General features: G+C 38.3%; 1 protein-coding gene across 4 annotated transcripts in view; it reads right to left on the bottom strand.

Annotated features, from left to right (window-relative positions):
- Positions 1-248: 248 nt before the first annotated feature.
- Positions 249-15,923, bottom strand: part of LOC147571516 (EF-hand calcium-binding domain-containing protein 13-like) — a 34,687-nt gene continuing 19,012 nt past the window's right edge. Inside the window, exons 1-5 of one of the 4 annotated variants that reach the window (XR_015247335.1) lie at positions 12,696-12,921; positions 11,448-11,519; positions 3,967-4,461; positions 1,558-1,934; positions 249-320 (exon numbers count right to left, since the gene is read on the bottom strand). Coding sequence is in view for 1 of the 4 variants with exons in the window: in XM_086696301.1 (XP_086552427.1) it covers positions 1,666-1,934; positions 3,967-4,461; positions 11,448-11,519 (836 nt within the window). In the remaining 3 variants the exon portion in view is untranslated. Of the gene's footprint in view, positions 321-1,461; positions 1,935-3,966; positions 4,462-11,447; positions 11,520-12,695; positions 12,922-15,923 lie in introns of those variants that run through there. The other 3 variants (XR_015247333.1, XR_015247334.1, XM_086696301.1) reach the window with 3 other exon arrangements.

Raw genomic sequence — 15,923 nt, 5'->3', positions numbered from 1 at the left:
TATTGGAATTCCTCATTACCTTACTCTACATTTGTGTAGTACTTTACAGTTTTTAAAATCCATCTAACAATTCTGTGAGGGAAGCAAGTTAGCTATCACTACCCTAATACATCAAGTTTTCATGGCTTGCCTGAGAATTTCAGAACTATTAAGTACCTACCCAAAAAGCAAACTCGGTTCAGTTGAACCTCTTTTCAACCTAACCACTTCTTTCCTCCAAATCATTTTAAAATAAATTTCCTACCTACCATCACATTCAGGGAGACTTTGCTCCTTGGAGAGAGCGCTCATAAAGTCATCTAACTTCACCATTCCATTTCCTGTAAAATAAAGACTTTAGATCATGCATTCTTTATATTTTTGCATAAAAGGTAAATTCATAGTTTCATACAACTATGAAAAAAAATTACTTCTTCACTTCATCGTAATTCTATTTCTCCTTTCATATCCTGTCTCTGAATTAGGTCAGTTCGTTTCATTTTGATAATTACTCAATAATTTTTAAACACCTATTATAAAGTGCAATGGACTGAGCTAGGTCCTCAATTTTTGATAGATATAGGAAAAAGGAAAGGTGACCATATAGATGGACCATGAGAAACTTAAGGAGTCTATTTCATACCATCATGAAAACCCAGTCAAAATGCTATCCATTAAGACACCTTGACAATACTGACCAATCCTGACAGACCCAAGTGTCCCCATTACTATCAGCTGATCCAATTAACTACCTATTTTTAGATATACACCCTCCACAGTGATCCTACCAATCCTGATAAGCAACATGAAAGGGCTCAATAATTTTAGTAGCACCTACCTACACCTTAGATTTTTTTTTTTTTTTTTAATCTTCTTTCCCATTTGCCTTAGCTAAGAAATTTTGCTCAGGTTCTAAGAATTCATTTCTAATATATTCCCAAGTCAGTCTTTCCCCAAAATGTTGCCTCTGCCCTCTCCTCAGCTGAACTTCTGTTGTGGATGGTTCTTACTTAATGATAAAACAACTTCTCCAATACAAAAGCTCTTCCTGGAAACTTAAAATCTGCCTTGAACTTAGGCTGGTGACTGGGATATGCTATTTAACATCTAGATGCTAATCATCTGCCTTGATTGGTTAAGTATCATTAGCCCTAAATTCCTAGTTGTAGCACTTCCTTACCATTTTGGAATCTCCAGTTATTTCTTCTTGGATGCTTAGGCTATTTGCTCAGAGATTTTTGTACCCCTTGGATTTTGTGCTCTTATTGCCTGAACCTCCCCACAACTGGGTCAGCCTTTCCAGTACCTGTCCCATACGGGAAGGCATAGCTAGGGATAGTGATAGAGTGTTACATAACAATTCTGAGCTATAAAAGGACTAGTCCCTCCAAACCAATCCATTAGGGCAGATTTTCCAGGAATTTTTTTTCCACTTTCCATTTTTATATCTGTTCTTTTAGAATCTTCTTTAGCATGGCCCATTCTGTTCCATTCCTAGTTGAGAACTTACTCCATCATTTAATACTATCCCATAAAAGTATCTAATTTTTTCAAAAAGTTTGGTATTATCAGTCTCACCATTTTGAGCAGTCTTTGCCACAATCTCCTTGAACTCTTTGTCTGATAAAGTAACTCCTATTGAAGGCAAAATGGACTGAAGTTCTTCTTTTTTTAAATTTTTTTTTTTCAACGTTTATTTATTTTTGGGACAGAGAGAGACAGAGCATGAACGGGGGAGGGGCAGAGAGAGAGGGAGACACAGAATCGGAAACAGGCTCCAGGCTCTGAGCCATCAGCCCAGAGCCCGACGCGGGGCTCGAACTCACGGACCGCGAGATCGTGACCTGGCTGAAGTCGGACGCTCAACCGACTGCGCCACCCAGGCGCCCCTGACTGAAGTTCTTCTGTAGCAATGCAATTTTCTTGGAGTTTATTGATAGCTTCACAGATGTTTTCTAAATATACAAAATGTAGAAAACTATTCAGCCACAGAATTTATGTGTCTTAAGCAATAATTAGCACCCAAAGTCTTTAGCAATTAGAAAACAAGTTTTATCTAATTATTATTACCTCATATGACTGCTTTTTTCTTCGTATTTCTGTTGTGTCTTACATTATACCTAAATATTTCCCATATAGCTCAAACAGAAAACAATCTTGAAGTTCTATAAATGTTTATAAACTACTTGTTTGGAGGAACAGCCTGTTCCAGTGACCCAGCCAATGCTGCTTGGTTCTGATTGAAATATAATGAACGAGTTCAAGAGATCACAACAACAAAGTGTTTAGTTTAAATTCCAGGATTCCAAGCAAACAATGAGAGTTCTTCCCCTTCCCATCATTTTAGGCTACCATGTTTTCAGTTCACAATCTTCAAAATCATACAATCTTCGCAGGAGATACACATGGCCATCGTGAGTCCCCTCATATCATGCACTGAGATAGGCATAGTATCACTTCTCTGTAATTCCCACCAAAAATGCATAGCCTGAACTTACGAAGAAATATAAGGAAAACCCAAAATGAGGGACATTTTACAAATTAACTAGTCAATACTCTTCGAAAGTGTCATGGTCATGAAATTATCCTAGGTCAGAGGAGACTAAGGGACACGTGACAACTGAATGTAATGTGTGATCCTAGATGAGACCTTGAACCAGGAAAAATACATTTATGGACCAATTGAAAAAACTTGAATAAGATCTTCAGAATATAAATAATATTGTATCAGTGTCAATTTCCTGATTTAGTTCACTGTACTGTGATTATACAAGATCTTAACACCTGGGAAAACGAGATGAAGAGTATATAGAAACGTCTTTCCCTTTGTGTAATTCTTATGATTTAAAAATTATCATAACAATGAAAAGTTAAAAATGTTTTTAAAATGTATATCCAATGACAGTCACATTTCAGAAATGTTCAATTACCATCAATTTATCTTGAGAAGTTATACCAGATAAACGATTTCACACTTCTCTTTACAAAGAATATTAAGTATGGCAAAGGTTGGCGACACCAGCAAGATAGATAAGCGCTTTCTTCCACAGGCTTCTTCTACCCAAGGGCTAAATGCCTACTACTCCACTGTTCCTTTAACAAGGGTTTTCATCTTACTGGAATATAAAGAACTCAGAATTAGGAATGAGGCACAGAGTAATAGTAGCGTATCGGTAAAGGAATCAGAAAGAACATTGTTGTGCCTCCTTAAAAGAGCACACTTTCTGTTCAACTGAGTTGTTTAAAATATGTATTACTGTGTAAGAACCACTAGTATTTCACTAAGCACTCATTTTAACAATTGCCTTCAATATTAAATGCAATAAAAAGATAAGTCTCTTTCAAGAAAATAAACAACTTAAGTAACTTCAGCCAAGGACTATAGGAAGGAGTATTTAATTAAGTTCCACACACAGGACTTCTGTGATAGAGGTACCACGGAAGGAGGAAACTATACATTGGTTGGAAAACCTTGCTCATCTTGGAGAAAGACCATAACGCCCTGGGGAACCAAACTGTAAAATAGTAGTTATTTTATCTTTCCTCATATTCCCATGTCCAAAAGAGATGATATCTGAAGCATTATCATATCATATTGGATATGGATATCATATATTTAAATGATGGAACCTGAACAAAAATTTCACATAGACTCCTTACATATTTAGCTTAAAAATTATAAAACAAGCATTTCCAAAAGAAAACAGGCCCTCTATTTCTAGGGAACTTGAGTGAGTTGGATTAATCTCTGAATAAACTTCTTGGTCAAAGTTAGGCATCTGAAAAAGGGAACACAACCATCTGAAAAGGCACAACTTAAAACCACAGTGTTACATACACTGGTCTATATACCAGAAGTGGTGATTACTCATTAGTATTGACAAATGAAATGCAAACAACGGTCTAATCAATGGTTAATTCAGCTTGTTTCTGTGATGACTCAAGAACTCCAGGACCTATATTTTGACTTACATATATGATACTGACCCAGAGCATTCACTGCAATCTTTTCTTTCGACGAAACCTGTTTTAGGAGGCTGGAATGCCTTCTCACAGCTGGCTTCTGAAGTTTGGGGGTACTAAAATGATCACTTTTATCCAGAGACTTTTTGAGGCTTGTGATGCTCTTCAAGCTATGTGACGTAGACTTTGAGTCATGAATTTCAATCTTCTCTGAACTTTTCTTAAAGTTTATGCCATCCTTTGAATATGGTTCCCAGAATCCTATATCACTGCTATCAACCCCATTTAGGATTTTTTTTCTTTGCAAAGGATTTTTTGATCTTTTAAATTCAAGGTAATCATTATCCTCCATAACTTTATGATATTGGAGGTGTTTTCTATTTAACTTTGGGAATAATGATGGTTCACGTAGTCTGGAAGAGAAACTGCTTTTCATCCTATACTGTGGATAACATTCTGATATATTTGATAACTTTCTGTTTGAAGTAGACTCATCCAAGGCTGATGATTCCATAACTGCTAAGCAAGAGAAACATATTTAATTATTCTATTTACCTGTACCATTTGTAATAGTTTTTAAAAAGTAACAACTAAGTCCTCATGAAAACTATTCAAGAAATTATCAATTGCTTAAATAAACACAGTTTAAAAAGTTAAATAAGGTTAATATGTTGAAAAACTAACAGAGCTGATAACTAAGACTGAAATATTAACTAGGTTAAATATAATCTTCTGGGGGCGCCTGGGTGGCGCAGTCGGTTAAGCGTCCGACTTCAGCCAGGTCACGATCTCGCGGTCCGGGAGTTCGAGCTCCGCGTCAGGCTCTGGGCTGATGGCTCGGAGCCTGGAGCCTGTTTCCGATTCTGTGTCTCCCTCTCTCTCTGCCCCTCCCCCATTCATGCTCTGTCTCTCTCTGTCCCCCCCAAAATAAATAAACGTTGAAAAAAATTTTTAAATATAATCTTCTGGTTTAATATATTTAAATTCTTTTATCCAAAGCTATTTGAAGTTACACCAAATCAAAAGTGATAGCCTACTGAAGTTTGTAGTTCTCATTCCCCACTCTGCCAATTTTGAAAGATTATAGGCTAAATATGCCAATACAGCTACAAATCCCTTAGTTATGAGCATACTGAAGTATAAGGAAGTTGGAGTGGGGAAATTTTTACTTATAAAATCAGAATACAGGGGCACCTGGGTGGCTCAGTTCGTTGGGCATCCCACTTCGGCTCGGGTCATGATCTCACTGCTCATGGGTTTGAGCCCCACATTGGGCTCTGTGCTGACATCTCAGAGCCTGGAGCCTGCTTCAGAATCTGTCTCCCTCACTCTCTGCCCCTCCCCCACTCACGTTCTGTCTCCCTCTCTCTCAAAAATAAACATTAAAAAAATTGTTTTTAATTTAACATCAGAATACAAATATTTACTCTCCTAAAGATTCTCAGTACTTGTGGGAAAAAATAGTTTATATATAAAATAACCTCTTCAGAAAGATATTAATACAATGTCCCACTGGGGCTTCCTTTATAAAATTCATCTGACGGCTCAGAATAGTACCTTACATTTGAATAACACATTTTAAAGTATTTCAAATGTTATAATACTTGATTTTATGATAGACTATTATTCTCCTCTTAGAAGTTTAAAATATGTTTGATCATTGAAGGCAAAACTTATAAAACATTGTCCGAAGCTTTCAGTGTGTATAGTGGTAATACATAATAAAATTACAGCTTAACGGAGGGAGGGTAAAAAGGTCTATATAATGGTAAAACTTCTATATTCCACTTGAAGTGGTAAAATATTTATTTTAGTATACTAGAAAAGGTTAAGTATGTATACTATAATCCTTAAAACAACCACTGGAAAAATACAGAGATATAGTGAAAATACATATGGAATAAATTCACATACTAAAAAAATGCTCCCCAAAAAAGAAGGGATAAAATGGTTGAAAAACAGAGGAAAAAATAGAAAACAAATAATAATATGGTATACCTGGTCTGAATGTATAAGTAATTACATTACATATGATTTAAACACTCCAATTAAAATATAGGAATTATACAAATAAATACAAAAAACATCACCCAACTCTGTGTGGTTTACAAAACACTTCAAGACTGGTGATATAAGAAGGTTAAAAGTAAAAGGATGGAAAATACTTACCATCTAAGCACTAATCAAAAGAAAACTGGAGTTATATTAGAATCAGAAAAAGTAAACTTGAGAGAAAAGAAAATTACCAGTGATCACATACATATTGCATAATGATAAAAGAATCAGCTCACCAAGAAGATAGAACTATTCTAAATGTGAATTCACCTAGCAACAGAGCTTCAAAATGCATGAACCAAAACCTGACAAAACTGAACGGAGAAATAGACAAATCTACAATTATATTTGGAGACAATGTTCCTTTCTCTATAACAGAACTAGTAAAAAAAATCAGCAAAGAGGGGCGCCTGGGTGGCGCAGTCGGTTAAGCGTCCGACTTCAGCCAGGTCACGATCTCGCGGTCCGTGAGTTCGAGCCCCGCGTCGGGCTCTGGGCTGATGGCTCGGCGCCTGGAGCCTGTTTCTGATTCTGTGTCTCCCTCACTCTCTGCCCCTCCCCCGTTCATGCTCTGTCTCTCTCTGTCCCAAAAAAATAAATAAACGTTAAAAAAAAAAATTTTTTTTAAAAATCAGCAAAGATACAGAAGAATGAATAACATGAATTATTATGCATGGGAGTGGGTATGTGATTATTAGGAATATCTATGTCAGAAAAGAATAATTAATGAAAAAACTTCTACATCAAAGACAAAATTAGAATTCAAAATAAACTTTGTTTTTTTTTTTTTTTTAATTTTTTTTAACGTTTATTTATTTTTGAGACAGAGAGAGACAGAGCATGAACAGGGGAGGGTCAGAGAGAGAGGGAGACACAGAATCCGAAACAGGCTCCAGGCTCCGAGAGGTCAGCACAGAGCCCGATGCGGGGCTCGAACTCACAGACCGTGAGATGATGACCTGAGCCGAAGTCGGACGCTTAGCCGACTGAGCCACCCAGGTGCCCCTCAAAATAAACTTTGAAACGTTCAGGTAAAAATAGCAAATTGAACAGCCTTCAAACACTCCATTTAAATTTTTTTTTTTTCAACGTTTATTTATTTTTGGGACAGAGAGAGACAGAGCATGAATGGGGGAGGGGCAGAGAGAGAGGGAGACACAGAATCGGAAACAGGCTCCAGGCTCTGAGCCATCAGCCCAGAGCCTGACGCGGGGCTCGAACTCACAGACCGCGAGATCGTGACCTGGCTGAAGTCGGACGCTTAACCGACTGCGCCACCCAGGCGCCCCAAAACACTCCATTTAAACTAAGGAATTTTGGGGATGCCTCGGTGGTCCAGTCAGTTAGGTGTCCAACTTCAGCTCAGGCCATGATCTCGCGGTTTGTGAGTTGGAGCCCCACATCAGGCTCTGTACTAACAGCTTGAAGCCTGGAGCCTGCTTTGGATTCTGTGTCTTCCCCTCTCTCTGCCCTCCCCGGCTCGCTCTCTCTCTCTCTCTCTCTCTCTCTCTCTCAAAAATAAACTAAAGGAATTTTTAAACCATCACAAATCCATAATAACAAAAAGAAGAGGAAAAGAAACTACTACAATTAAATTTTGGAATCTGGAAAGCGGATGAACTTAGTAGACCTGAAAAGGCTGAACCATAAGGCAGAATGGGGAAAGCCAAGAAGGAACCCAATTCATAACACAAAAACTCCAAAAGTTCATAAATTAGTAGCATTTAGGTACGTCTAAAAGTGAGGGTAAGAGTGAAGCTAAAAAGAAAGAACTGGTTAAAATCCCTTTAAGTAGTAATTTGATACCTAGGGTCTCTTCACACGGCCAGATATTCACTTTTATCCACTGGGCACAGCCAGTTACTGATCTTCTCCTACTCCAGCAGGAAAGTGACAATTCATCAGAAAGGGTTAAACACAAGGTCTCTGGATTATGGAATACTAAACACAATAGAGGGTAGGAGTGTTACCTGCAAAACTCGGAGGGAGGCTTACACTGAATAATGGGAACTTCAGTCTTTCGTCTTATTTAACACCTGGAATTCTATGAAGCAAGGCTATACCTCCGGGAAGGATATTCAAAGTTTCTTTGAACACTCTGACCATCTCAAAAGGAAATATACCCTAAAGACAGTCATATTAAGGGGTTTCCAGGCAAATAGCCCAGCCAGACCAGCCGATGATAGCAGGGTTTCTCAATCTCAGCAGTACTGGCATTTTGAGACAGATACTTCTTTTTTTTTCTTTTTTTTTTTTAATTTTTTTTCAACGTTTATTTATTTTTGGGACAGAGAGAGACAGAGCATGAACGGGCGAGGGGCAGAGAGAGAGGGAGACACAGAATCGGAAACAGGCTCCAGGCTCTGAGCCATCAGCCCAGAGCCCGACGCGGGGCTCGAACTCACGGACGGCAAGATCGTGACCTGGCTGAAGTCGGACGCTTAACCGACTGCGCCACCCAGGCGCCCCAGAGACAGATACTTCTTTATTGAGAGAGCTGTCCTGTGTATTGTAGGATACTCAGAAGCATCCCTGGCCTCTCATCACTTGATGCCAGTAACACAGATTGTGATGACCAAAAATGTCTCCAAATGTTTCCAAATGTTCCTGGGGGAAGGGGAAGTTCAGGGTGGGGGGTGGGGGAAATCTCCAAATCATCTCTGGTTAAGAATCACTATCCTACAGCTCATAATCAGCTAGTTTTGCCCTCAGTCTCAGAGCTTCCAAATAGCTTTTGAGTTCACCATTCTCAAATATGAGTAGACAACCAAAGATCACCAGACATTTGAGGAACAGTTCTACAATGAAAAACAAACAGAAAAAAATACCTTGGAGGAGACAGAATATGAATGAAAAAGGAAATCTCGAAAGCACTGCAACAGAAGTTCGTAGTTGCAACAGAAGATATTGTTTGTGGAACAATAGAAATGCCCATGAAATAAGAGGAGGCTATTATAATACAATAACAGAGGGGAAAGAAATTATTGGAAATTTAAAAGTACAAATGAAAAACGAAATAGAAGCATTGGAAGATAAATTTAAGGAACTCTCTCAGAAGCCACCTGGGTGGCTCAGTCAGTTAAGCATCCGACTCTTGATTTCAGCCCAGGTCATGATCTCACAGTCGTGAGACTGAGCCCTATGTTGGGTTCTGCGCTGGGTGTGGAGCCTGCTTAAGACTCCCTCTCCCTCTCCCTTTGCCCCTCTTCCACTCCCACTCGTGTAATAAATATAAATAAATAAATAATAAATAAATAAAGCATAACAAAGAGATAAGAGAAAAAGGTTAAAAAAAAAAAAAAAGGAATCATCCCATTATGTCACATATCCAAATATCAAGATTTCCACAGAGACAGAAAAAATAGAGGAAAGGAAATCATCAACAAATTATTTTAATTTTCCAGAATCAAAGGACGCTGTATTCAGCACAATCGTTACAAAGAAACTTCTTTCCAGGAGACTTTCAGAAGACTAGAAAATATCCTATACGCTTGAAAAAAAAAAAAAATCAGTGTCAAAGTCAAGAGTCAGAAAATTTTGCACTTCAATGGCAATACTGAAAACTAGAAAACATAGAAAATTATTTACAATCTAGAATTCTGTACCCAAACCATCCATAAAATACGAAGACAGAATCTGTCATAGGAGGAGAGAAGTGAAAAGTCTCCAGCATGTTAATGAAGAAAGATCTCAAGATGACAGTTGCACACAAAATGTAGAGGGCAACAAATTCATACTGAAGAACATCAAAATACTCTAAAGAAGATTTCTTCAAGAAGACAAAACTACTAGAATACCTTGTGCAGACAAACTTACGAAGAGGATATTTAGACAGTTGGCAGAGTTTAAGCTTCAATCAGTAATATATATACTTTTTTTTTAAACCAAGCAAATAAGTAAGTAAGACAACTCAAAGAGGGAAAAATTGTACAGAAAGAGAAAGTAGCCACAAGATACTTACATGTGGCTCAGCAGTGAATAGTGTGTACATAAATATATTCACATAAATACAGAATTAAAACTTACTCAATTACCCTATGACTATATTAGGAGGATGGATAGGTATGGGAAGTGGATGTGGTGGGGACAGGGAAAATGAAACAGAGCTAAATCCTTATTTTTCATATTAGGGAGTTTACTAGGTCTACCCAAAATTTAAAAAAATCAACAAGAAGCAATACAAACATGTTATTTACAGTCATGAAAACAAATATCAGGTAATCAGCTAAAATGTTTGCCTCTGGAGAAACTGAGGAAAGGATCAGGCAAGAGGCTGCTCTATTTGTAGCAAGTTTATTAGAACTATATAATTCTTTTTTTTTAATCTTTTGAAATCTTTATTTATTTTTGAGAGAGGCAGAGACAGACTGTGAGCAGGGGAGGAAGAGAGAGAGAGGGAGACACAGAATCCGAAGCAGCTGAGGATCTCACGAACCGTGAGAACACGACCTGAGCTGAAGTCAGACGCTCAACCAACTGAGCCAAATTGAGCTTAAAATTATACACATAGATAATCTTGACCAAAGGATGTCCGGACAGAGAAAGAAAAGGGAGTGACACCATGTGCAACAGGAAGAGATTTTTAAAAACGTACTTAATGAAGAAAAACAAAACTAATCATGAATGATACTGAATAATATACTAAAAACAATTTTTAAAAAATGTTTTAATGTTTATTTATTTTTGAGACAGACAAAGCACAAGCAGGGGAGGGTCAGAGAGAGAAAGGGAGACACAGAATCTGCCTCAGCCTCCAGGCTCTGAGCAGTCAGCACAGAGCCTGATGAGGGGCTTGAGCTCACGGACCATGAGATCATGACCTGAGCCGAATTTGGACATTTAACTGACTGAGCCACTCAGGCACCCCTATATTAAAAATTTTTAACTGTCAATGTCAGGATGTCAGAATGACCCACAAGTTGCAAATTACGTTTTTTTTTCTTAGTGTTATTATTTTGTTTTAAAGTTGACTTCATGTTGCAAAATATTAAGGGAAAGATAAAAGAAAATTATGGTAGTTACATAATCAATACTGATTAGGTATGTTTAGGATTTAAACTTTTATCTAAAGAGTTAGAGTTTAGAGTTATCTATGGGGGGGGGTGCACACGGGTGGGTCAGTCGGTTAAGCGTCCAACTTCAGCTCAGGTCGTGATCTCGCAGTGTGTGAGTTCGAGCCCCGCGTCGGGCTCTGTGCTGGCAGCTCAGAGCCTGGAGCCTGTTTTGGATTCTGTGTCTCCCCCTCTCTTTCTGCCCCTCCCCCGCTCACGCTCTGTCTCTCTTGCTCTCAAAAAATAAATAAAACATTAAAAAAAAAATTTTAAAGAGTTAGAGTCATGGGGTCAGAGAAGGCTTTCAGAGTCCATATGATAAAACCTACAAATTAGGATTTAATTTAAAGGCAACTTATTTATAAATAATACTTGCTGTAGCAACGAGAGCTCACTTACAAAAATCTTCATACTGGTGCTGTAGTTCATCCAAAATAAATAGAATATCTCTAATATCCACCATGTGGTTACCTGTAATAGAAAGAGTAAGTTCAAGTACTGTTATTTCTTTTTTGAACACAAATCTAGTTTCCATCCCATTCTAATACAAAAACAACACAGAGATGTGTGAAAGTAGGAACAGAGGTTGTGAATAATATCTAGAATTGTTAATAGCTCAGTACACACTGAAACATAAAAGACCATTATTGTCTTTTTCCCTTAATAAAAGAGTTTCCCATCAAAAGAAATTAGTCACATTTTAAGCTCCACAGCTAGGTAATCAGGTTAATATTTCATTCATTTAATAAATAGTGTTTTGAGAATTTACTATAGGTAGAATTTCAAGTTTTAGCTCTTTTGTCTTTCTCACTGGATTGTGAGCTCTTCAAGAGTACAGGATGTCATTTGTTTCCCCAATGCCTAGCAAATTATATACTTCCTAGCACTTAAAAACTAATTTTTTTGAGGGGCACCTGAGTGGCTCAGTCAGTTGAGTGTTTGACTCTTGATTGGGGCTCAGGTCATGATCTCAGAGTTCATGGGTTCGAGCCCCACGTTGGGCTCTGCGCTGACAGTGCAGAGCCTGCTTGGGATTCTCTCTTTCCTTCTCTCTCTGCCCCTCTCCCACTTGCACTGTCTCTCTCTCAAAATAAATAAACAGACTTTAAAAAAATTATTTTTTAAAAATTATTTTTGATAAAACAGGGAGGGGGACAAAACATAAGAGACTTGTAAACATGGAGAACAAATTGAGGGTTACTGGAGGGGTTGTGGGAGAGAGGGTGGGCTAAATGGGTAAGGGGCACTAAGGAATCTACTCCGGAAGTCATCCTTGCGCTACATACTAACTAATTTGGACGTAAATTTAAAAAAATAAAAAATTAAATTAAAAAAATATTTTTGAATGAATAAATATACTAAAGGCTGTAAAGAATCATGCAATGTCTACATTGTGGATAGCAGTAAACCATTTACTTGGCGTCTTACACATGTACAGCACTCCCATAATTATAACTTCCTACCATTCCTGCCCTTGCCTCTGTCTCAAACCATTTTCCTTCTTGGACAGTGTATGACAGAGAATGGGGTCAGAGACAGTGACCTCAAATAATGTTGTTCCAATTGGACACCCAATAGTTCTTGCCTCCAAATGTCTGGCTTCGCTTGACATCCAAGGTGAGTGAGAAAGACCAGGTGTTGACTTACCTACTTATAAAAATACTAGGGGGGCGCCTGGGTGGCGCAGTCGGTTAAGCGTCCGACTTCAACCAGGTCGCGATCTCGCGGTCCGTGAGTTCGAGCCCCGCGTCGGGCTCTGGGCTGATGGCTCAGAGCCTGGAGCCTGTTTCCGATTCTGTGTCTCCCTCTCTCTCTGCCCCTCGCCCGTTCATGCTCTGTCTCTCTCTGTCCCAAAAATAAATAAAACGTTGAAAAAAAAAATTTAAAAAAAAAATACTAGGTTCGTTCTTCAGCCTATGCCTAAAAAATCAACTATTCAGTTATAAGCATAAGCAAAGACCCTGAAAAGAAGATGCCAGTTTTTAAAGTGCCTTTTGAGTCCAAGAATTATTATATACACTATGGTTTCGGTGTTGGGTAAGATTGCTTCATTCTGCTTCTTTAAAAATTGGTAAGCTATGTCAGGTCCAGGACTTTAAATCACTGCAAAGCAAGTAAGTATTTGACCAACCAAAGAAGTGCTAGCCCAATTGATGTTAAGTTGTCTTCTGATTAGAACTGCTTCTTACATTCTGGGTTTTTGTTTTGTTTTGTTTTGTTTTGTTTTGTTTTGTTTTAATTTTTAATGTTTCTTTATTTTTGAGAGAGACAGAGACAGAATGCAAGTGGGTTGGGGCAGAGAGAGAGGGAGACACAGAATCTGAAGCAGGTTCCAGGCTCTGAGCTGTCAGCACAGAACCTGACATGGGGCTTGAACTCATGAGCCACGAGATCATGACCTGAGCCGAAGTTGGACGCTTAACTGACTGAGCCACCCAGGCGCCACTCTTACATTCTGTTTTTTTATTTTCTTGGTACTTATTCTCATTCTGTTCTTGGTTGTGGTTCTAACACCCCAGTGAACTTCTGGAACTTCTGTAGAGTCCATATCCCAAGTTCTTAGATCAAAGCATAAGTCCTAAAATCATTCAAGGCTTCAGCCCTCAAACTCCTGAATTTGATCAGTGAAAAGTATTCTGTTGGATCATCCATAAATTAATCCAATGGAGAAGGCTGTATTGTTTATATCTGGTCTCTACTTAAAGAACTCCCCTTTCTGGAAAGAGGTCCAACATTGCAGTGAGCATGCAGTAGCCAACCATTTACAGATTTACTAGCTCTCGCTCAAATTTATTCCTTCTTCTATGCAATGACAAACATTTCTCACACACCTCTAAGACAAATACTATCCATCTATATAGTCTCTGGTGGCCAAATAAGCATTACAGAATCTGAAATTACTATTTTGACCCCTACCTAGCTTATCAAAACCTCAATGAATAATTCCTGGTTGAGACTGAGACAATCAGTATAGTTACAGGTAGCATTTACTTCATAAGAGAAGTTCAAAACAGCTTCCCACTCTTACATTTGTCCTTCTGGAGGAAGCTCATATTGGAACTTTCCTTTCCATTCAACCTGGAAAATGTAACTATCTAATGTGAAAAAAAATTATCCTCATCATCAAAGTCATATTCAGGGCAACATTACTTTGAAGGTGTAAAATGACTATTAACACATTTCCATAATCTCCACAATAGCTCCACAATATCAAAGACCTTCTCATCAAAAATCGTGCTAGTTACTACTTTTCACCCAGTTCAATTACTAGATCGGTAAATACCACGAGAGAAAAAACTACTGCACCAATATCCTATCTCAGAAACCAAACTACCAGAACTGTCACACAGTGATTTTCCATATTCCTCTTGCCAGATCTTAATGAAGCAAATGCTTGTTGGACTTCCTTGCAAATTCCAGCGGCATTCCTCTTCATCATGCATACTCATGAAGATATTCTCCATGGTATCAGTATTGCTCCAAAAAACCAAACCAAATACAAAAACAAGATGTTAAAACAGTACCTATACCAGGGTGCTATGGCTTCCACTAGTGGGATAACTGACTTATATCACTCCTTACTTCAAAATTCTGTCACAGAAGAATCCATATCCACTACCGGGGTAACCCAAAACTTTTGGCATTCTGAGGGTGTCCTTTCCTTTAATGTTTAAGTAAAATAGCCCCGACCCCACACCATACATTATATGAACAGCAATCAATACTCCCTCCAAAATTTGAAGATTCCTGAGTGCTTTATACGCTGGCAGTTGATTTTCGTTTTGTTTTCTATTCCCGTGGACTCCTGATCTCTCTCACATTATCACATCCTATAGGTGCTATCTTCTCTCCACCCCAAGCCTACCTAACACAGAACCTACAGACCTTTTTCCTTGAAAAAGAAAATAGACCCACCATATGACTAACACAAGGCTATTGTATATAACCAACTCTTACTAGATAACTTGAAATTAATGAGAGTCAGGGATTTCTTTATAGCACAGCAAGCACTACATAGTATTGTCCTAGAGTTCTACAGCCACTCTCTATTGATTGCTAGAACCCCATCCACTCTCAGGTTCCCTCAGTGTTCCTCTTCCAGCTGCCGATTAGCCACTGTTGTATTCTAAGTTCCTGTCGTTTTCTTATATAGAGTACTTTACCTTACCTTTTTGCTCAAACTAGGTATCTCCCAATAGGCTTTAGCTCTCATAATCAAACACACCTGTTAAAATGATTTTCCTAGTCAAAAGACAAGGACCTCCCCAATGAGGAATTTTACCTTAAGTCACAGCCAGGTTATTAAAAATGACAAAATGAAAAAATCTTATTCTCTCTGGTTGGAGGAGATGGAGTGAAGGGTGAGACTTATTAATTCATTCAACATATATTTGTTGAGCAGTTAATATGTGCCATAAGCACTGTATGGAGTACTGAGGATACAATATTGAGCAAAAGTACACATGATATCTGCTTTCTTGGTATTTCGTCTTATCTGAGATACAGATCTTCACAAAACAATAAGAAATAGGGGTACCTGGGTGGCTCAGTCGGTTGGGCATCTGATTTTGGCTCAGGTCGTGATCTCGTGGTTTGTGAGTTCGAGCCCCGCATTGGGCTCTGTGCTGACAGCTCAGAGCCTGGACCCTGCTTCAGATTCTGTGTCTTCCTCTCTCTCCCTGCCCCTCCCTCACTCACACTCTATTTCTCTCTCTCAAAAATAAACATTGAAAAACTTTTTAAAAAATATAAGAAATAAAAGTTGCAACTGTGATTAGTGCTGTGAGAGTGTATGAGAACTTGACCTAGTCAGAAAAGTCATGGAAGCATCCTTAAAGAATAGAGTTGAGTTTAGATCCAAAGTATAAGTAGTAA

This window comes from Puma concolor, unplaced genomic scaffold (genome assembly GCF_028749965.1).
Source record: "Puma concolor isolate L17-30 unplaced genomic scaffold, mPumCon1.1.hap2 unalloc_scaffold_24, whole genome shotgun sequence".
In the NCBI taxonomy this organism is placed as follows: Eukaryota; Metazoa; Chordata; class Mammalia; order Carnivora; family Felidae; genus Puma; species Puma concolor.
Note: the sequence above shows the minus strand (reverse complement) of the source record. Positions and strands in the feature narration are given on the sequence as shown.